The sequence below is a fragment of the Salminus brasiliensis genome, chromosome 17, assembly GCF_030463535.1.
Source record: "Salminus brasiliensis chromosome 17, fSalBra1.hap2, whole genome shotgun sequence".
Taxonomy (NCBI): domain Eukaryota; kingdom Metazoa; phylum Chordata; class Actinopteri; order Characiformes; family Bryconidae; genus Salminus; species Salminus brasiliensis.
Window position 1 is genome coordinate 10,291,066 of NC_132894.1, and position 19,161 is coordinate 10,310,226.

The window sequence follows — 19,161 nt, forward strand, 5'->3', positions numbered from 1 at the left end:
TCTTTTTAGTTGGGTCGACCATGCTGCTGTTTGATCTAGGTCAGAAAACTGGGGCTAATAAATCATTTAAATGATGTGAGTATTTTTCACAGACAGTGAGCAGCACAGCGACTGGGCTGTTTCTGATTCAGTGTTTCTGTATATTTCTGTTTGTGGTTTACCGGAAATTGCTGTTTTTGCATGCAACATATATATGCTTATAGTCTTGTTGCAGAAGTAAGTAATTCCTAGATACTGCAGGAGTAAGTAAACATGTAATTGTAATTATATTGTGATGTTAATTATAGACTTGTTGACGTTCACTTAAAACACTACTGAACAGCAGACTACAGTTGGAATTGCTCATATGCAAGAGAGTAGCAGTCCCCTCCAAATTAACTTCTAGCTAGATGAAATTGAATTAACTAAGCATTTATAGCAGAGATATCAGATGTTAAATGATCCTCAGTCTTAGTGTTTGTTTTCATTGTGTTCTTTAATTAACAGGATGACATGAAGGGGGAGGACAGCATGGCCATGAAGCGAGCTGCACTGCTAGAGAAAAGACTGAGGAGAGAGCGGGAGAGCCAGCAGAAGAAGCAGCAGCTTGAGGCAGAGCAGGAGCAGAAGAAAGAAGAAGCAAGGTGATTCCCCAACCAGTGCTCAAATAGCTACACTTCTATTCACTTTGTGAAGCTTGCAATGATGTTAGCTGATTTATTCCAGTTTAAAACATCTGTCATATCTGTTTCCTCACCCAGGTTGAAGGCGGAGGAGGATCGGCAGAAGAAGGAGGAGGAGAAAGCCAGGCGTGAGTTTATCAAGCAGGAGTACCTGAGGAGGAAGCAGCTTAAACTCATGGAGGACATGGACATGCTGGTAAAAGCTCGGCCTGCCGGGGCTAAGCAGAGGAAGCCGCGGCCTAAGTCCATTCACCGCGACGTGATGGACTCTCCCAAGACCCCAATGAGGGCTGCAGCAGGTAAAAGGGCATGAGCCCTTCTCAAGCAAGACCCAACCCTCAGCTTGCTTTGTGCCACCCTCGGCCTTCTGCTTTCCTGCTTACTGCTTTCTAACAGGCATTCTAAATTTACTGCACCTTTTCTGTGTGATGGTTTGACTCAGCTTTGCTTGGCACTTTCTAAGAGCTTGACTAATTCTTCAATCTGACTAAACTCTTCCTCCAGACTAATCTGTTTATTCTTTGATCTTTGAAAAAAGAAATGGCAAAAAAACTGTGCTGCAGTAAGCCAAAATATACATAGAAGAAGCTTTCAAGATGCTGTTACTAATGTCGCCATGTGGGTTGAAGCAAAAGTGTTGACTGTCTGAGGTCCCAGAAGACTGGTTCAAGAACCATTGACCTATGCAACATACTTTTGTCAGTTTTTAGTTAGTTTCTATTTTTTGATAGTTTTGTATTTTTTTACCAGACTATAAGGCATTTGGTATTTATTGCCTTGTACATATTGACCATAATACAGTGCCAAACCCAAACACAGACTATCTAAGCAGGAGCAAAATCTGTAAGCAGTGAGCTTATTAAAAGAGGGTAGTTCAAAGTACAGCAGGTGGTCTTTGTCTTGTGTAACTGTTTGTTTTGTGGCATTCTTGTGTTTTACATCCAGGTTCACGACCTCGTGTTTTTTCAGTGTCCAGCCTATCTTTGGCCTCCCTCAATCTGGGAGACAATGACAGTGTCAGCTCGGAGAAAAGAGCCCCCAGGTAAGAATCATGGTTAGACAGAGATTATTGGAAGTTGGAAATTGAGGTATTATTGTTTCTATTTTTTCCACAATACAGGAATTCATCAACAAAAAGCTCAACATCTTTGTATAATTATCATTCCAGTGAATTTACCAGCCAGTGGATCTTAATTTGCTCCATATTTTTTTGTAATTTGTGTTTGGTATTTCTTATTCAATGAACTCTTCTGTTCTCTCGAATCTTCTTTTGGGCTTCTCAGAAGCAATAGCTTAGCTTCGGGCAACCTATACTACTTCTTGAGCTCTCCTCGAGTAAGAAGGAGAAGGTCAGTTGGATAAGTCACTTCATCTAGTTTGATGTCACTTCACCTTTCCCAGTCCCTCCCCGTTCTGTGATGGACACAGACAAGGTCTGTCTGTTCCTGCTACAATTGTACCCATCCAAATGCTTTTGTGCAGGTTTTCATTATGTGATTGGCATAATGAGACAGCAGTGAGAAGAAATCACGGTCATGCCACTAACCACTCACTGTCATGCTTGGCCCTCATAGTGTACACTGAACCTTCCTCACCTGCAGTTGCATAAATAAAAGTTGCATAAATACCACAGAGTGACTTCAGTTACAAACATACAGTCAGTTCCATAAACATTTAGATATTTATGAGTGTTAGAGCTCAACCACAAAATATTTGAGTTGAAATTAAATAATGAGGGACACACAAAAAAGTCCCAAACAATAGTAATGCCATACTAATAATTAACAGAGGTTAAAACACCTCTGTTAGAACAAGCAGACCTGGCAGAACATCACTAGGGAAGAAGAGTCTTTAGTCTCCAAACATCAGGCGATCATTGACTGCAAATAAGTTCTGATTTTCATTAAGTTTGTGTTTTATGATTAAGGAAATGTGTGAAAAAGTCACCCAGTTTAAATGTCAGTGCCCTCAGATTAAGGCTGAAAGTCTCCAATATACTGTGGTAGACAACTAACTACAGTAATAACTGTGTTGCCATCTATTTTATGGACCTGACTACATGCAGTTATTTATTATTAGAAGATGTAGCAATATGGTAATTTAATCAGATATCATCTACAATTGGTAAATAGGTCCATCCAAAGTCTTGTAGAAACAATTACTCTTCACATTAGAAAACTGAAACTTCACTGCCTGAAGCTGCATGAGACCAGGAAAAAGGTGCTGGAGTGGAATGCTGCCTCAGCACTTGTATAAAAACACTGTGTATGGTTGCTTGATTGGCAGCAATATTAAGTTGCGTGTGTGACATGTGCTTCAGCAGGCCCGACTCAGCTGACGCCTTCCTGTCTCCCTCCCGGTCTGCTAGTCACAACGGAGAGAAGGACTGGGAAAATGGGTCTACCACCTCTTCTGTGACTTCCAACACCGAATACACAGGTTGGAGCCTAACACTGGTTTGGTCTGTGTTAACACAGACATATTAATTAAAGCCTGCCAAACAGATTCAAACTATAAAACGGTCACGTTAAGGTGATATATTTTCTTCACAGGTCCTAAATTGTACAAAGAGCCCAGTGCCAAGTCGAATAAGCATATAATTCAGAATGCCTTGGCTCATTGCTGTTTGGCTGGGAAGGTCAATGAGGGACAGAAGAACAAAATTTTAGAGGTAAGAACGTTAGACAGGGATATTTCCGTGAAATTTGGGGTACTAGATGGTTATTTAAAACTAAATTTCATATATATATATATATATGGTGGTGCCTTGATTTGATACATTTTTTAATTCAGCAAAATGTGTGTATTGTTGTATTATTCTCTGTTTATTAGACCAATATTTACCAATATCAAAAGTCCAGAATTTAAAATAAATCTTTTTACTTTTATGTGCTGGTCTAGCACTCTAGTCACAAGCTGGTATGTTTGCCCCAGGCTGATGTGCAGAGTATTAGCTTTTAAAGTGTTCTTTGTAGATTCACATGAATAATTTCTAGTTAGTTAGTTAGTTGTCTACTATATACAGACAATTATTATATATATATATATATATATATATATATATATATATATATATATATATATATATATATATATATATATATATAAAAGCTAGTTTTTTTTTCCTTTCTTGCTAGCTATCAATGTACAGTATGTATCAGTGTTGATAGCAATATGGTTAGCCTTTCACACGGCTAGCCATAGCCGTTCACATGCTAGTGAACACCACACAGTAAAGTGAAGTCGACATAAATCAGGAATCACACATTTTTCTTCAGTACCATGACATACATGTTGTAACAACCATGGTACCAAGGAGGGTCTCTAGGTTAGCTTACCTTTCACTCTTGCTAGGTAAGGGTGGTGGGAAAAGGGAAGTGCACCCATGACATGTGTTGTAATTGAATCCAACAGGAGATGGAGAAATCGGAGGCCAACAACTTCCTGATCCTGTTCCGTGACGCAGGTTGTCAGTTCCGTTCCCTCTACACGTACTGCCCGGAGAACGAGGAAATCACCAAGCTGACCGGCATCGGGCCCAAGAGCATCTCACGCAAGATGATTGATGGTTTGTACAAGTACAACTCAGACCGGAAGCAGTTCAGCCAAATCCCAGCCAAGACCATGTCTGCCAACGTAGACGCCATAACCATCCACAGCCACCTGTGGCAGACGAAGAAGCCGGGAACACCCAAGAAAGTAGCGCCCTGCAAGTCCTAGTACTTCACAGCGGCTCTCTCTGGAGGAGTGCTTCTGTTCTCAGCAAAGTTTCCCTTCTCTGTACTTTTAAACTCAAAAACACTACTCATAGTCTTCACTAAAGCCAACCAGGAAACACTTTTCAATTTTGCTAAGAAAAAAAAATATGCACAACTGGAATGTACAACACTTTGGGCTTGTCAGTGGCTCTCACTCCTGTATTTATATCCTGACTGTCTCATTGGAGTTCTTTTAAAGCATGGCTGGGTTGGGTGGGTGAATGTGTTTGAGTGTGTGCGCGTGTGTTTTTGGTATGTGCCAAAACAATGGTAATGAGATGAAGTAGTGTGGCTCTTATTTGGTACACTGAAGCACTGAATGTCATTTGTCTGTACAAACAATTTTTTTGTGTATACCATGTCGACATGTGGCCTTATGTTGAAATCATTTGATTTCTTTTTGAGAGTTTTTTTTGTTTGTTTGTTTTTTTAGGTAGTGTACTAAAGTGATTGTAAGGCTGCTGCACAAGAGACAGTTAATGGTTTCGTTAGTCTGGGAACTCCTCTGGGCAAGCAATGCTGTATCTGTGCATTTATACCAAATCTGTGTGGTAATATGTAGAATATCTTTTGCTTGCATAGAGAATCACCCCCCTCCATCTCTTGTGTTTTAAACTAAACTACTTATTCTTCTTAAATGGCTTTCGGTTCACAGCAGGATTGTGAATTCTTACCGTGCAAATAGGTGTTTTATCATTTTATTCTTCTTATTATTGTAATTTCCAGTTCTTTGACAGAGCAGAGGAATCCTATTCAGTTCCAAACCATGATCTTGTTCAAGTGGATGTATCATTCATGATAGCTTGCCAAGGTTTAGAAGACCAAACTTCCGTTTGCATTATTGCGTGATTGTAGGTTGTGAAAATCAAGCTAGCTACTATTTGGTAATACTCTATTGAATTATGTATCAGTGATATTTTCATGTCGGCTTTACAGATGAACTGACTTGATATTGAGACATCATTGCATCAGCAGTCATTCCTATCCTAGTTTTCCCATTTGTGCTTGGCGACTGATTTGTCGAATCGCAACAGTCGTGGCGATTACCCTGAATGAATTTTGCTTTTGGTGAGACAGCATCCCACACCGTCTTAAAATGGAGCAGAAATCTCAAAAAGCAATGTGCCAAATGACCTAGTTTTATTCTGAATGCATGGTTTAGATTGAGACTAATGCACTTATTGATAATTCAATTGTATTTGGGGTTGGAATGTCAACAGCCCTGCTACAGATATTCCATTTTTTTACTGCCTGGCTGTTATTCAAGTGGTAAAGACGTGGCAGCATTGCGCTCATTGGGTCATCCGGCAGAATGTGGCTAGTTACGGGTCGAGGCTCACTGTGTTTGACATGAACACATGCCTTCTTTTAGCTTATTTAAAGCCCATTCTTTCTCCAGCTCTCCTTGATTCCCTGTTCCAGCTTTGCCTTTCCACAATCATCAACAAATGCACACAGCTGTGCTCCTTTCAAAGAACATATATTAGATCGCTGAAATGGAAGTGAAGTTGTGTTTTGGAAGGGAAACCCTGTACAGGCCTATACAGCATCTAGGGGACAAAAACTTTTTTAAGCAGTTGTTGTAGTGAATTAAATTGGCTGTTTCAAGCCAATGTCTATGTATTTGTAAATGAGCACGGTTGAATATTGTACAGTCCATTGTAATGAAGCCTCAATTGTTTCCATTCATTGATTTTTTTATTTTTTTTTTTTTGTTTTTTTAATAGACACTGCTGTCATCGCTAACTTGTTGAAGTAGCCTACCATGTTTGCTTTACATTGCATTAAATAAAATTGCGCATGGCCTCGAATGCTTTTGTGGTAATGTTATGCACCAGAATACGAACAAGATTCTGTATTTAAAAAGGCTATGTCATGGAAAACTGATTTTTGCTCATTTAAAAAACAAGAAGAAAGAAAACATTGATAAACATCAACTGATTGTCTATTTCCTGATACGTTCGGCCTGTTTTTGGAACATAAAAACAGTGTGTACAGCTGTGAATTTTTACTTGGCTGGCAGTCATACATATTAACAATATAACAATATTAACAGAAAACTCCGGCAGTTTCCATGTTATCAAAGGTTATTAGCTGTGATCAAGGTGTTATACCATGTTAACTGTAAGTATATCAGTAACACTTAATATTAGACTGATTAACATGCATTAATTAATTAAATCTGTCGTAAACAGGCAATTCCTAATAGTTAGCGACTAGCTACACTTACACATTAAAGCATGACATTTCCATATTGGCCCATGACTGTCCCACTTATTGATTAGCTCTTATTAGCTATTTATATCCTGCGTTTTGATTGGCTATTATACTTTTGCACTTTCACGGTCTCCCCGAATCCTGGATTTAGATTGGTTGCTTGAAACCGGCCTTCTGGGATCCTCCTTCAGTTCTGCGTTCTGGTTGGCTACTTGGGTCCTGCTAGCGGAATCTGATTGATCTAAAGTCCGCTGATTGGCTATTCGATGGGCCCAATCGACGTTGGACTGCAACCAAAATGTGAACGCGCTTACCACTACACTACTACAACCTTTTGGCTCAGTGCTTGTAGTTACAGAACCAAAGTGCAGGGACGGAGTTGGATTCAGACCCAGACCTGATCTAGAACAGTATAATTCAAGGTAGTCATCCTTGCGTTTTCGGCCCTTGAGTCCGTCAAAGCTGTCCTGTGGTGTAAAACCTGCTGTAAACAGCGCTGTATGAATAAAACTCTTCCAGGTGAATGGAAATGGGTATTAAGTTGAAATCGGTTAAAGAGCTGAATTGAATGAGTCGGTTCATCAACCTGAATCGAACCTCCTAGCAGAAGCTGGTGCGCGCGACACTGGGTGGGTGGGGCGTTGCCAGGGTGAACGCGCTCCCAGCGCTGCAGGAGAACGCTGAGCTCGCATAAATAAAGGCTGCGGCGCGCGCTGAGGACCGAGCCCACGCTGTTGTTTTGTAAAGGTAAGGTGTTTCCCCCCCGTTTAACAATTAAAAACACGGTTGGCAGTGGGTAGTAAACACGCTACTAAAGCTAGCCAAGGGCTAGGATAGTTGGCTAAGCCGCCAGCATTAAAGCGAGAGGCGGCGGGTGCAGGTTTTGCACTGTGAAACTTGGCTAACGTCATTGCAAATCATAGCAGGTTTTTCTCAGGCTTTGTGTTGACCAGCTCCACGAACCGGCGGTGTGGTGCTGATGCTCTGCAGGCTAAAAAAAACCCTGATGCCTGCGGTCTGCTGCAGCTGCATGCGTGCATTTTAGTAGCTATGTGTTCAAGACAAGCTGCTGCCCTATGTGCACCAAGTTTTCCATTATAGCAGCGAACCTCACGTTTCCTTTGTTTTGAGGAAGATCGTGTGAAGTTTGTGGTCATTTCTGATGGAGGATAATTAGAGTAGATATGCTACGTCTTTCTGAGGCCTGGACTCCTCCACTAGAGAAAAAAAAAAAAAACTAGAGATAGAATCTAGTCCCTACACCTCATGCTGTGTTTGGCTTTATGAGATGTTAATGGGCATATTTTAACTCAACCATACCAGTCATTTAACAAAGTTTGACAGGTTATGAATGGTAGATGTGGCATGCATAAGGCTTGTGGTAAATAAATGTAGAGTAGCCAGAAATGACAAGACTGCAATACGAGTTGTCCTGTTTTTACAATTTCTGCATAATTAAGTGATGATCTAAAGAAAGTCAGACACAGTGATGTGATGTGAAATGCTCTGTTCTAGAGAAACATCGAATCAGAATTGTTCACAGTGGTTGTGAATGAAACCAGACCTCTGAACACTTGAATGTTTCAATAAGCAAGTTTCTTACTATTGGCCATTTTACACCAAAGCACTATGAATAGGGTTGTTTATATCTCAGTTATTGTGTTATGCAGAAAGATTATGCGGAAAGAATTCGGTGTTGTACAAAACATACTATTTTTAATCATGCAACTCCTGTAGGAACAGAGCACCATGACTGCTGAAGAGACGATCAACATCAAGGAGGCAGAGATCCTCAAACTCATCCTGGATTTCCTCAACTCTAGAAAGCTCCACATCAGCATGTTAGCTCTAGAGAAGGAGAGCGGCATCATCAATGGTCTCTACTCCGATGACATGCTCTTTCTCAGGTGGGTTTCATGCTGTTAGTGACTGAGAAAAAAACTAGTTGATTTTGTTTCTGTTGACCTGGATTAAGCCTTATCCTGGACTAGATTTTATTTTTGGTGGTTAATCTTCATTTTAAGATGCAGCATAGTCCAGGGCTAGACTTAATCCTAGTTCAAGAACCTGCCTGTAAAGTATTGTAGTTCATTCAAGACCAGGATGTCTCTGCGTAAGGTTTGTTACTGCAAATTAGCCCAGTGTAATTGTGACATGTATGGGTTCAAATTTAATGTATGGATTTTTATTTTTTCTCTCAAGGCAACTGATCTTAGATGGCCAATGGGAGGAAGTTCTCCAGTTCATTCAGCCTTTGGAGTGCATGGATAAATTTGACAGAAAGAGGTGAGGGAGATTAATTTAGTTTATGCACTGGTGCACAAGAGGTTCCAGTTGAAGGGCCTTTACATTTTTTGCTGGTTCACTGCCTTATGATCTTATTAGTTTTCCTGATAATCGTTGTCCCCTTCAAAGGTTTCGCTACATTATACTCAAGCAGAAGTTTCTGGAAGCTCTTTGCGTGAATAATGCGGTATCTGCAACAGAAGATCCTCAAAACGTGAGTTTGTGCATGTCAGGATGAATAACCTCGCTGCTGCTGCAGCTTATGTGGCTGAAGAGTCAGATGTGAGAAGGCTTAGGACTGTGATATGACATGAATTTGCAGCTCTGACTAGGAAATTCTTTGCAAATATGGGGACAGAATGTGGGCATTATTCTGTAGTTAAAGCATTAAAAATGTCAAATTTACCAAATGTAGTTGTTTAACCCAGACATATTTGATGTCTAAAGCTTGTATCTTTAAACTTAGAGCTACAAGGCCAGTTTACCGTAGCTGACTTGGTCAATTTCTATGGCTAATTGTATGATCTACTGAAAGTACAAAAATAAACAGTAGTACACAGCACAGCTAATAGCAGTATTTTTAGCCTTTAGTCCACCTTGTTTGGTTGTGAGGTATAATCTTAAAAACAAACATCAACATCGTGCCTGCAGTTAGTGTCATAAACCTGGAGTAAATATTTAACATGGCATGCCCTAGCTGCATCACCTTTTGAACCTTTGAGACACTGTGAATTATTCATTGCATCAATAGGCAATGCTTTCGGTTCAGGGGTGGACAGTGGCTATTGGCCACTGGGTCACATTTTGCCCAGCTAAACTCTTTGGATGTGGCAGACTTGTAGCAAAATATCAACGCCTGACTGTATTATTGGTACTAAAGCATTGCTTATATGCTAAACATGTTCATCTACATTGCAGCCACAAATTCTTAATTTACTGCTTGTCTACTGCTATCTCCCTTCCTCAGCTGGAGCTGACCATGCAGGAGGCAGTGAAGTCCCTGCATGCTCTAGAGGAGTACAGCCCCTCAAAGGAAGACTACAGCAAGCTGTGCCTTCTGCTCACCCTGCCTCGGCTCACTCACCACGCAGAGTTTAAGGAGTGGAACCCAAGCACGGCGCGTGTGCACTGCTTCGAAGAGGCCTGCGCCATGGTGGCTGAGTTCATCCCAGCCGACCGGAAGCTGAGCGAGGCCGGCTTCAGGGCCAGTGGTGACCGCCTCTTCCAGCTCCTTATCAAAGGCATCCTGTATGAGTGCTGCGTGGAGTTCTGCCAGAGCAAGGCCACGGGTGAGGAGATTGGAGAGGGTGAGGTGCTGCTGGCTGTGGACGTGCTGTGTGGAAATGGTTGTGATGAGCTGGACCTTAGCTTGCTATCCTGGCTGCAGAACCTCTCCTCGTCCGTCTTTGCCTGTGCTTTCGAGCAGAAGACCCTTAACATCCACGTGGACCGGTTGGTAAAGCCAGCACGGACGGGCCACGCTGACCTGCTAACGCCACTACTTACTAAGCTGTCTCCATGTCCGGCCTCGCCCCTGAGACGCCCCCAGTCGGCCGACACATACATGTCCCGCTCACTCAACCCTGCACTGGATGGCCTGTCGCATGGCCTGGCAGGGAAGGAGAAGAAGAGCACTGAGGCTGGTGGAAAGGCTGGAGCCATGTCACACTCCTTTGCTAACTTTGGCTCGAATGCTAGTCGCAGCGTATTGGACAATAACCTCTTCACAGAAACACCAGAGAGGTATAATCCCTTAATATTTGTTGGTTAAGTAAATGTTGGGCAGGGTCTGCACGCAGACACAGAAACAACTTGAACACACTGACCCTTGTTTTTTTAATTGTTTCATTGTGTCTGTGTCTTTAAAATAAAAAAAAAAGGAACAAAAGAAGCAAGTGGGAGGATTGGCAGGTTTTTGGGGTTTTTGCTAGCAGCAGCATCAGCAAGCTTCACTTTAGTTTTTGGTATCTGGCTAGAGAGAGAGAGGAAATGTGTTAGAGTGCAGTCTTTCTGGATGGCTGTTTTAGTGCTTTATAGAGCATTTGATCCCAGCTGGACAGAGGCCTAACCACAGTTGAATATGTAGAGCCAACATTTGTGATATCCAGTTATATAGTGTATATGCACTATATGTGTAAATGTTTGTGGACACCTCTTCTATTGGATGCATTCAGCGTCTTTAAGTAGCACCCATTGCTGACGCAGAAGAGCAAATGCGCACACACAGCTTGTCTAGCCCCTGCAGAGAAATATTGCCAATAGAATAATCTGCCAATTGAACAGGACTCTCTGGAGCAGATAAACATGAACGTATTGGCACAATGCCTCATGTCAGGCTTGGGCTACAGGGGTATAAAGCACCTCAGCATTGAGCTGTGGAGCATTGGCATGGGAGTCTATATACTTTTTGTTTTAGGCCTGAATAGTACTCTTCTTTTAACAGCAGTCAACAGTGCGATCATTCTGTTTGAGAGGTTTTGCCCTTTTGTGTATTCGATTTGAGTTGGACGTGACAATAGTGGGAGATGCTGATGTCTGGGAATCCCTAAAAGCAATCAGAAGGCAAACATTTACATCAACTTTTTTAGTTGTGCCAGACTAACTACTAGTGATTTAAACATGCATTTTAAAAACACAGTATAATATGCTTGAATGATTTGTCTCATATTAGAGTGACCTAGCCACAATGTTGTACTTTTGTAGTACGTCTTTTGTAGTTTTTTCACAGTGGTTGCATTATGTTCTGAAAGTGAATGTGTGGTCTATATATATATTGTCATTGTGGCCGACAACTATATGTGTATACTGTAAATAGAAGTAATCTCTAGTCAGAGACATCAGTCTAAGCAGTCAAACAGAACATTTGGCCAACCTAAACCCCACTAATCCTGTTCCATCTACTTAAATAAAGCCTGGCTCTACTAGCTCTTCTAGTTTGTACTAGTTCCTATCCAGGGCAGGGCATCAAGGAATGTTGACATGGTATTAGAGAGCTGCAGGCTCTGAAGTCCCTGCCCTTCTTCTGACCTGTCCTGTTCTGACCTTGCTCTGCAGTGCCATCTACCAAGTCTGTTACATTGTTAGCTGAGTTTTACTAAATTAGTTTTAGACACAAAGCTCTTTGTATATAAAGTTGAAACCTTTGAGAATAATGGTCTGGTGCAGTTCCTTTTGAGTTGTTGAGCGATGACTTGGGCTCCTCATGTACCTGTAGGTCACACGTACAAGAGGAGAGAATGAACAGTGCTGGAGGGCCTAACTCCTCTTTTCCCACTCTGTCCTCTGGGAGGGATGGTGTGCCTCCTGGTTCAACTGAGAAAAGTGAGGTAAGGGGTGGGTAAAGAATATCTTTACCTTGATATTTGAATAAATATTTACAATGCATTATATCACAATATTAGTTATATTATGATGCAGCTAATGTCATTTAAGTAGGAACAGATGAAATGCACTTGCAAAAGTATGTGATTCCATTCTCATTACTATGCAGTGTTTGTTATTTATATGAATTTGGTAGTTGTTCTAGGAGTGATTCAATACCCTTATTATACTCTGAAGCATGCAATAATGATGCTGTCATAGTACTTTCATTAATTTCAGATCCTTTATAAAACTGAATACACATCGAGTTAAATAACTCTACAGGGCTGTACTGGACTGCCTGGTATGGTAATGACTTCAGTGAGATTTCCAAGTTGGTTCACACATACTTGGGTGTAAACTTACTTTTAAAGTGATCACATGGGTTTGAAATGAGACAAAGGCAATGTGATCATCTACATGCATTGTTTTTTCCATGTTTAGGAACAGTTGCAGGAATTTCAGCGGCAGCGGCTCCGTGTGCAACAGCACCTGGAGCAGAAACAGCAGCAGACACAGCTTTACCAGCAGATGCTGCTGGAAGGAGGGGTGCAGCAGGCTGATCAGCCTTCAGCCCCCACTCAACACAACCTCACACAGACCTTCCTCAGCAGGTCAGAGCCAAAAACACACTCACTCTCTCTTTCTTTAAGATAAATTGCTTTCTCTACTAGCACTGGTGACCACTGAATTGCGTTTTATTTATTTTTTTATTGATCATTCAGAGGTGCACATTTCCCCTTACACTTGAGAAAAATGTATTTTGCCCAAACAGTTGTCAATTTTAATGAGTTTGCATCAGTCATCAAGTGTAAAAAAAAAAAAAAAAAAAAAAAACCTTTTCAAGATTTCTTGATGTGAATTGTGGAAAATCTGTGCTTCTACTGTCGGCTGCATTAGTTTTGTCTCTTCTCTATAGTAAAATCAAACAGTGCTTTAAGCTCATCAAAACTATGAAATTGTGAATATGGCTTTATGTTTAAATATCCAGAACTAGATGGATTACTAAGTGGTTTCTGTGCTGTGTGGCTGTTCTGTTCTGTACAGGTCTATTCAGAAGCTTGAGGAGCTGAACGTGGGGATGGAGGACCTGGGGGAGGATGTGCAGGCTCTGGCCCAGCAGTGTAATGGCATGCCGGCCAAAGCCGAATGTACACAAACTCCAGAAACGGTCAGCACTGGCAAAGACGGGGCCGGCGTCACCAGCAGCACCCCTCAGAGAGGAGGCGGACGGGACATGCCTTCATTGGATGAGTCCCCAGTGCTGGTCAGTCGGAGGTGAGACTAAAGGAAGTTCTACTCATTTAAAATGTTCATGATGGATCTGAAATACTGCAGTTAGGTTTTCTGTTTACTGATTGAAATTTCTAGTTAGTTTCAGTGTAGTTTCATATCAGCAGCAAGTCTGTGAGCTGTTGGTATGACGTTCCAGTGCGTTTCAGGATGAGAAGCCCAAGTCTCCATTTATAGCAGTGCACACTTTGGAGGATACCCAGGCTGTACGAGCTGTTGCATTTCATCCTTCTGGGACCCTCTATGCTGTGGGCTCCAACTCCAAAATTCTGCGTGTGTGTGTCTACCCACAGAACGTTAATTCCAGGTATACTGTTTTGTGAGTTCTAGCCTTCATTTTCGTTTAGGGGTTGGCGTGAATGGAACCCATGACGTATCACTTTGTCTACTTCTCTCCTTAATGTGAAAAAACTTTCAGTCCTTCAGAAACGACTAACAATATATGTAGTATGCAGTATATTTTATTAAAAACAAAACTATTAAAATCATGGCAAAGTATTATTAGAGTTTTATGTTTGAAATGTATTTAAAATATAAAATGTAGCAAAAATTGGGCAGCTTCTAAAGTATTTAACTTCACTGAAAAGCTTTTGGTTGTAAATTCAGAATTCTGACACATGAAACATTATGTGGTGCAATCACCAAAATACGTTTTTATTCCAACATGGTTTTAAGAGTTGCCGGTATTGTATGACAACAAACACTATATATGACTTTAATGCTGCAATGCCAAGATACAGTCATTTTTCACTCCTGGCTTCGGTTGGTTCAGTTAAGTCAGGTGGTAGAAGGGTGCCCCAAGTGCAAAGAGTAGTTTGCTAATAAGTTTAAAATATAATATTTTTTATTCACATTTAGAAACATTGATTGGCAAAGTAGATATTATATTTTTAATGATAGTTATTTTCTTTATTATTATTATTATTTTGGTTGATGATCAAATGTTTAAAAATTCAGATACTGGTTATGTTAAATTTGTGGGGCTTACTGCTTCCTGGGCAGCTACGCTTATTGCTTTTGTTTTCCCACTTGCACAAAGTGAAGTACCAGTATACATGGGCTGACTGTTATAATTATAATCATGCATTAAATAGCCCTGTTACTGAAATCTGATAATGACTTTAATTCAATAATTATATATATATATATATATATATAACCTTGACAATGGTCCGTGTGTGTATTATGCATAATATAATGTTTTATAGAATGTTTATTTATTTGTTTGTTCGCACAATAAAGATGGCATGTCCTTTCCTACCTCTGACTCTCTCACACAGTGCTGTGAGTCCAGGGAAGCAGCCTGATGTCTGCTTTAAACGAAACAAGCACCATAAAGGCTCCATCTACTGTGTGGCCTGGAGTCCCTGTGGTCAGCTCCTAGCTACGGGCTCCAACGACAAATATGTCAAGGTTCTGCCTTTCAATGCAGATACCTGCAATGCTACAGGTAACATAAGCCTCCTTTTTAGCAGAGTATCTTGTGTTTTGTGCGCTGTATAGCAGCAACAGTTTGTTTTAAAAACTTTGGTAAAATGACTGCTAAGTTTTATTTTGGTCAGAGACTTCAAGACTGTGTATATGTCTGTGTATAGGGCCAGATCTGGAGTTCAGCATGCATGATGGGACCATCCGTGACCTGGCGTTTATGGAGGGTCCAGAGAGTGGAGGGGCCATTCTTATAAGTGCTGGAGCAGGAGATTGTAACATCTATACTACTGACTGCCACAGAGGACAGGGGCTACATGCACTCAGTGGACATACAGGTACACACCAAGCATTTCTACAGAAAGTTAACTTTATTTATGGGAGAACTTTAGAATATGAACAGTGAATGCAATCTCTAATCTTATGTTCCAAGGCCATATCCTGTCCCTCTATACATGGGGTGGTTGGATGGTTGCATCTGGCTCTCAGGATAAGACTGTACGTTTCTGGGACCTGCGCGTGCCCAGTTGTGTGAAAGTAGTTGGGACTACCATGCATGGAACTGGTGCGTTCTTCCTTGTGTTTATAATTCACATTTTTTTTGTAATCTCTTCAGTTTGTTTCAAGCTTTTTAGCAAAATTGTGACTGATGGCTATAAATTGTACAGGGTATAAGTGAGTGTAAGGGGACAGGCTTTCCCATGTTTAAACTTTTTTAACCTGTTCTACCCCCTAACCAGGAAGCGCAGTGGCCTCCGTGGCGGTGGACCCTAGCGGGCGACTAATGGCCACAGGACTGGAGGACTGCCGCTGCATGCTGTATGACATCAGAGGGGGTCGAACAGTACAGGCGTTCCGTCCCCACACCAGCGACATTCGCTCTGTTCGCTTCTCCCCTGGAGCGCACTACCTGCTCACTGGTTCCTATGACAACAATGTTGTGATCACCGATCTACAAGGTAAACAGGGGCAGTGTTCATTACATACCATGCTTGTTATTTCTTCAAGGAGGCAATATGTGCAAAACTAAATGCCTTCCAGGCCAGTTTTGTCAGAAACTATTACAGTATGTTCTGCAAATACTAATCCAACAAGGACATGACCTTATAAATAAATTAATTATTTTAAAGCACGGCAGATTGAAAAGGTTCACGTTCTTACTGATGTTTGCATCTGGTACAGCTAGCATGGACTGAAACACTGATTAAAATGGAAGCACATATGCCCAAAAAAACACTTCAAAAACAAATTCATCTGACACAGCATCTTCATTATGACTATGTTTATCTTTTAAACTCAAGAGTCCTGTTGAGAACCTCACCTCTACTGATTTTATTATATTTCCCATAAACATGTTAGAAATGCAGTAAAATCAGTTTTGCCCTGTTCTGATCATTGGCTCCACACAAATAAAAAAAAAATATGAATCAAAGCTAGAACTTGATAGTTTTTCTGTCCACAGGAGACCTAACCAAGCCACTCCCAGTAACAGTGGCCAGCCAACACAAGGACAAAGTGATTCAGTGCCGGTGGCACACACGAGACCTCTCCTTCCTGTCCTCTTCTGCAGACAAGACTGTAACACTCTGGGCCCACAACCCTTAGACTTTCCTCTTAAACAAAGAATAAAAAGCTGTACAGAGAAGGCACAAATCAGTCCAATCTCCCACGTTCCCAGACAAACTCCAAAGACTCCGGCACAAAGGACCACTGACTGGCAAGGACGATAAGTAAGGGTTTGTTTGTGTCTTTGCTTGTTTTTGTAATGTCACTGCTTTTTATTGTTAGTAGTGTTAAAAAAAGGGATATTTCCTGCTAACTGGAAACTGGTCACTTTTTTTCAGCAGAAGCAATTAGTCTTGCATGTTGCTGCTGTTTAGGAGCAAGCTGTGAACTTTCTATGCCACAATAAATAAGACCTGGCTTATTTTATTGAAGAAAACTACGGAGGGATGTTCAGTGCTGTTTCAGTGTTACTTGTTATGATGCAACTCAAGCAAGACAATTCTGAGTATGTGAAATATTTTGTGCCTTGAGTTTGGTGATCCATATATAGGCTTATAATTTGAATGTGTTTTAATATGGCCTTTTATACCAGCTGACAAAATACTAACCAAGGTACTGGGCTGTTACATATTTGCTTAAAAGCATGCTGCTAAAATTGATTTCAACTTGGAGTACAGTATGTATGTATGTATGTTAAGCAGAAATGTGAAGGAAAAAACAATTGTGGCTTTAAATTAATTACATGTTCAAATTTAGGCTACATTGGTCCTCTTTCAAGTGTAAAAGACGCTTAAAGGTTTTATGGTATATTTATTTATTTTTCTGTTCTCTATCTTAGCACTTAAAACAAAAATGCACATGCTGTGAAGCACCTAATTTATAAATTAAATTTAAAATATGAAGGCGTTTTGTTCCGTAAATGTTGGAGCTTTTAAATAATGGCAATAAAGATACAATAAAAAGGGGGGTGAAACGTTATTTTTTTTGGTTTCTGTTTTTTTTTTCTTGTATTTATTTATTTTAATTACCCCTTAAAGTACTCGGCACATCCAAAACAATCCTGTATATCCACCAGCAACCAGCCCACAGCACATAGTCCGGGACATTATAAAGCTCCCTGCACACCATCCGGGTCAACCAAAAGCATCCGGCACATCCCAAAGAACGTTGCGCATGCTCTGGCACATTTTTAAGCACATAGCACACCAACCAGCACATCCAAGGCCTTTCCGATATGACCAAATGCACCTGGCACATCTAGCACATGTTCCAGCACATTATAAAGCTCCCCACAAAGACCATCCGGCATATTCAAAATTAACCAACACACCTTACAGCACCTGTCAAACCTTAAAAGACCCAGCACATCATACATAATCTGGCACACCAACCGGCACATCCAAGGTCATCTGACATAACCAAAAGCACCTGGCATACCCTAAAGCACTCTGCACACTGTCCAGGACCTCCTGAGGCTCACTGCACACAAACCTGCGCACAACCAAAGCCATTTTGTAGCACATCATAAAGCTCTCTGCACACCCTCTGGTGCTTTCAAAAGCATCCAGCACCTCATGAAGCTCCCCGCACACCAATCCAGCATGTCCAAGGCCAAAAGTACCCGGCACATGATCCTGCACATCATACAGATCTGTGCACAACCAAGACCATCTGGCATATCTTAAGGCACCTGGCACACCCTAAATTGGCACATGTTCCAGCGCATCCAAGGCCACCTGGCACAGCTTAAAGCATTCGGCACATGGTCCGGCATATCATACAGCTTCACGCACAACTGGCACATTCACGATTATCTGGCATATCCCAAATCACATGGCATGACACGACACAACACAAAGTGGCACATTGTCTGGCACATAATAAATAACATGCTCACCAACTGGCACATCCAAGACCATCCGGCACACCAACCGGCACATTCAAAAGCACCAGGCACATGGTTCGGCTCATCATAAAGCTCCACGCCCAACCAAGACCATTTGGCAAATTGCAAGGCACCTGCCACACATTAAAGCAGCACATGTTCTGGCACATCATACATAATCCAGCAAATCCAAAAGCACCTGGCACATCCTAAAGCACTCAGCACATGATCGCGCATATTATAAAGCTTCCCGCACACCAACTGGCACATCCAAGACCATCCGGCACACCTTAAACCAGCACATGTTCCGGCATCATAAATAATCTGGCACACCATTCTGCACGTCCAAGGCCACTTGGCACATCGTTAAGCATCTGGCACAGTTTAAAGCACATGGTCCATCACATCACACAGCTCCACGCACAACTGGCACATTCAAGACTATCTGGCATATCCCAAAGCACACAACACATGTTGCAGCACATTTTTAAGCACATGGCACACCAACTGGCACCTCAAAGGCCATCTGGTACACCTAAAAGAGGCACATGCCAACCAAGACCATTTTGTATATCTCAAGGCACCCGGCACATCATACGTAATCCGGTACACAAACCGGCACATCCAAGGGCATCCGGAACATGCTCCGTCACACCAACCGGCACATCCAAAAGCACCCAGGCACATGTTCCGGCACATCTTACATAATCCGGCACACCATTCGGCACATCCAAGGGCATCCGGCATATCCAAAAGCACCCAGGCA

At 41.5% G+C, this 19,161-nt stretch overlaps 2 protein-coding genes across 5 annotated transcripts in view; both read left to right on the plus strand.

The window, feature by feature from the left end:
• The window catches only part of camsap2a (calmodulin regulated spectrin-associated protein family, member 2a), a 48,770-nt gene extending 42,539 nt beyond the window's left edge, over positions 1-6,231 (plus strand). Inside the window, exons 13-18 of one of the 4 annotated variants that reach the window (XM_072660036.1) lie at positions 487-623; positions 741-961; positions 1,608-1,704; positions 2,983-3,101; positions 3,215-3,333; positions 4,077-6,231. In XM_072660036.1, the coding sequence (XP_072516137.1) occupies positions 487-623; positions 741-961; positions 1,608-1,704; positions 2,983-3,101; positions 3,215-3,333; positions 4,077-4,382 (999 nt within the window). In that variant the 3' untranslated portion in view covers positions 4,383-6,231. The remainder of the gene's footprint in view (positions 1-486; positions 624-740; positions 962-1,607; positions 1,705-2,982; positions 3,102-3,214; positions 3,334-4,076) is intronic. The other 3 variants (XM_072660037.1, XM_072660038.1, XM_072660039.1) reach the window with 3 other exon arrangements.
• A 1,050-nt stretch (positions 6,232-7,281) lies between these two features.
• wdr47b (WD repeat domain 47b) lies at positions 7,282-17,469 on the plus strand. The gene is made up of 14 exons (XM_072660266.1): positions 7,282-7,384; positions 8,375-8,544; positions 8,840-8,923; positions 9,053-9,137; positions 9,891-10,666; positions 12,138-12,249; positions 12,728-12,897; positions 13,331-13,561; positions 13,716-13,883; positions 14,857-15,026; positions 15,172-15,342; positions 15,438-15,569; positions 15,745-15,963; positions 16,467-17,469. Exons 2-14 carry the CDS (start codon positions 8,387-8,389, stop codon positions 16,607-16,609), a joined length of 2,619 nt encoding a protein of 872 aa, XP_072516367.1. The 5' UTR covers positions 7,282-7,384; positions 8,375-8,386; the 3' UTR covers positions 16,610-17,469.
• The last annotated feature ends 1,692 nt before the right edge of the window (positions 17,470-19,161 follow it).

Bases quoted from the DNA above. Each gene is read 5' to 3' on its own strand.
- wdr47b (XM_072660266.1), top strand. From the start codon at position 8,387: ATGACTGCTGAAGAGACGATCAACATCAAGGAGGCAGAGATCCTCAAA. The intron at 8,545-8,839 runs GTGGGTTTCATG...TTTTCTCTCAAG, and splicing joins GATGACATGCTCTTTCTCAG to GCAACTGATCTTAGATGGCC. The intron at 9,138-9,890 runs GTGAGTTTGTGC...TCCCTTCCTCAG, and splicing joins CAACAGAAGATCCTCAAAAC to CTGGAGCTGACCATGCAGGA.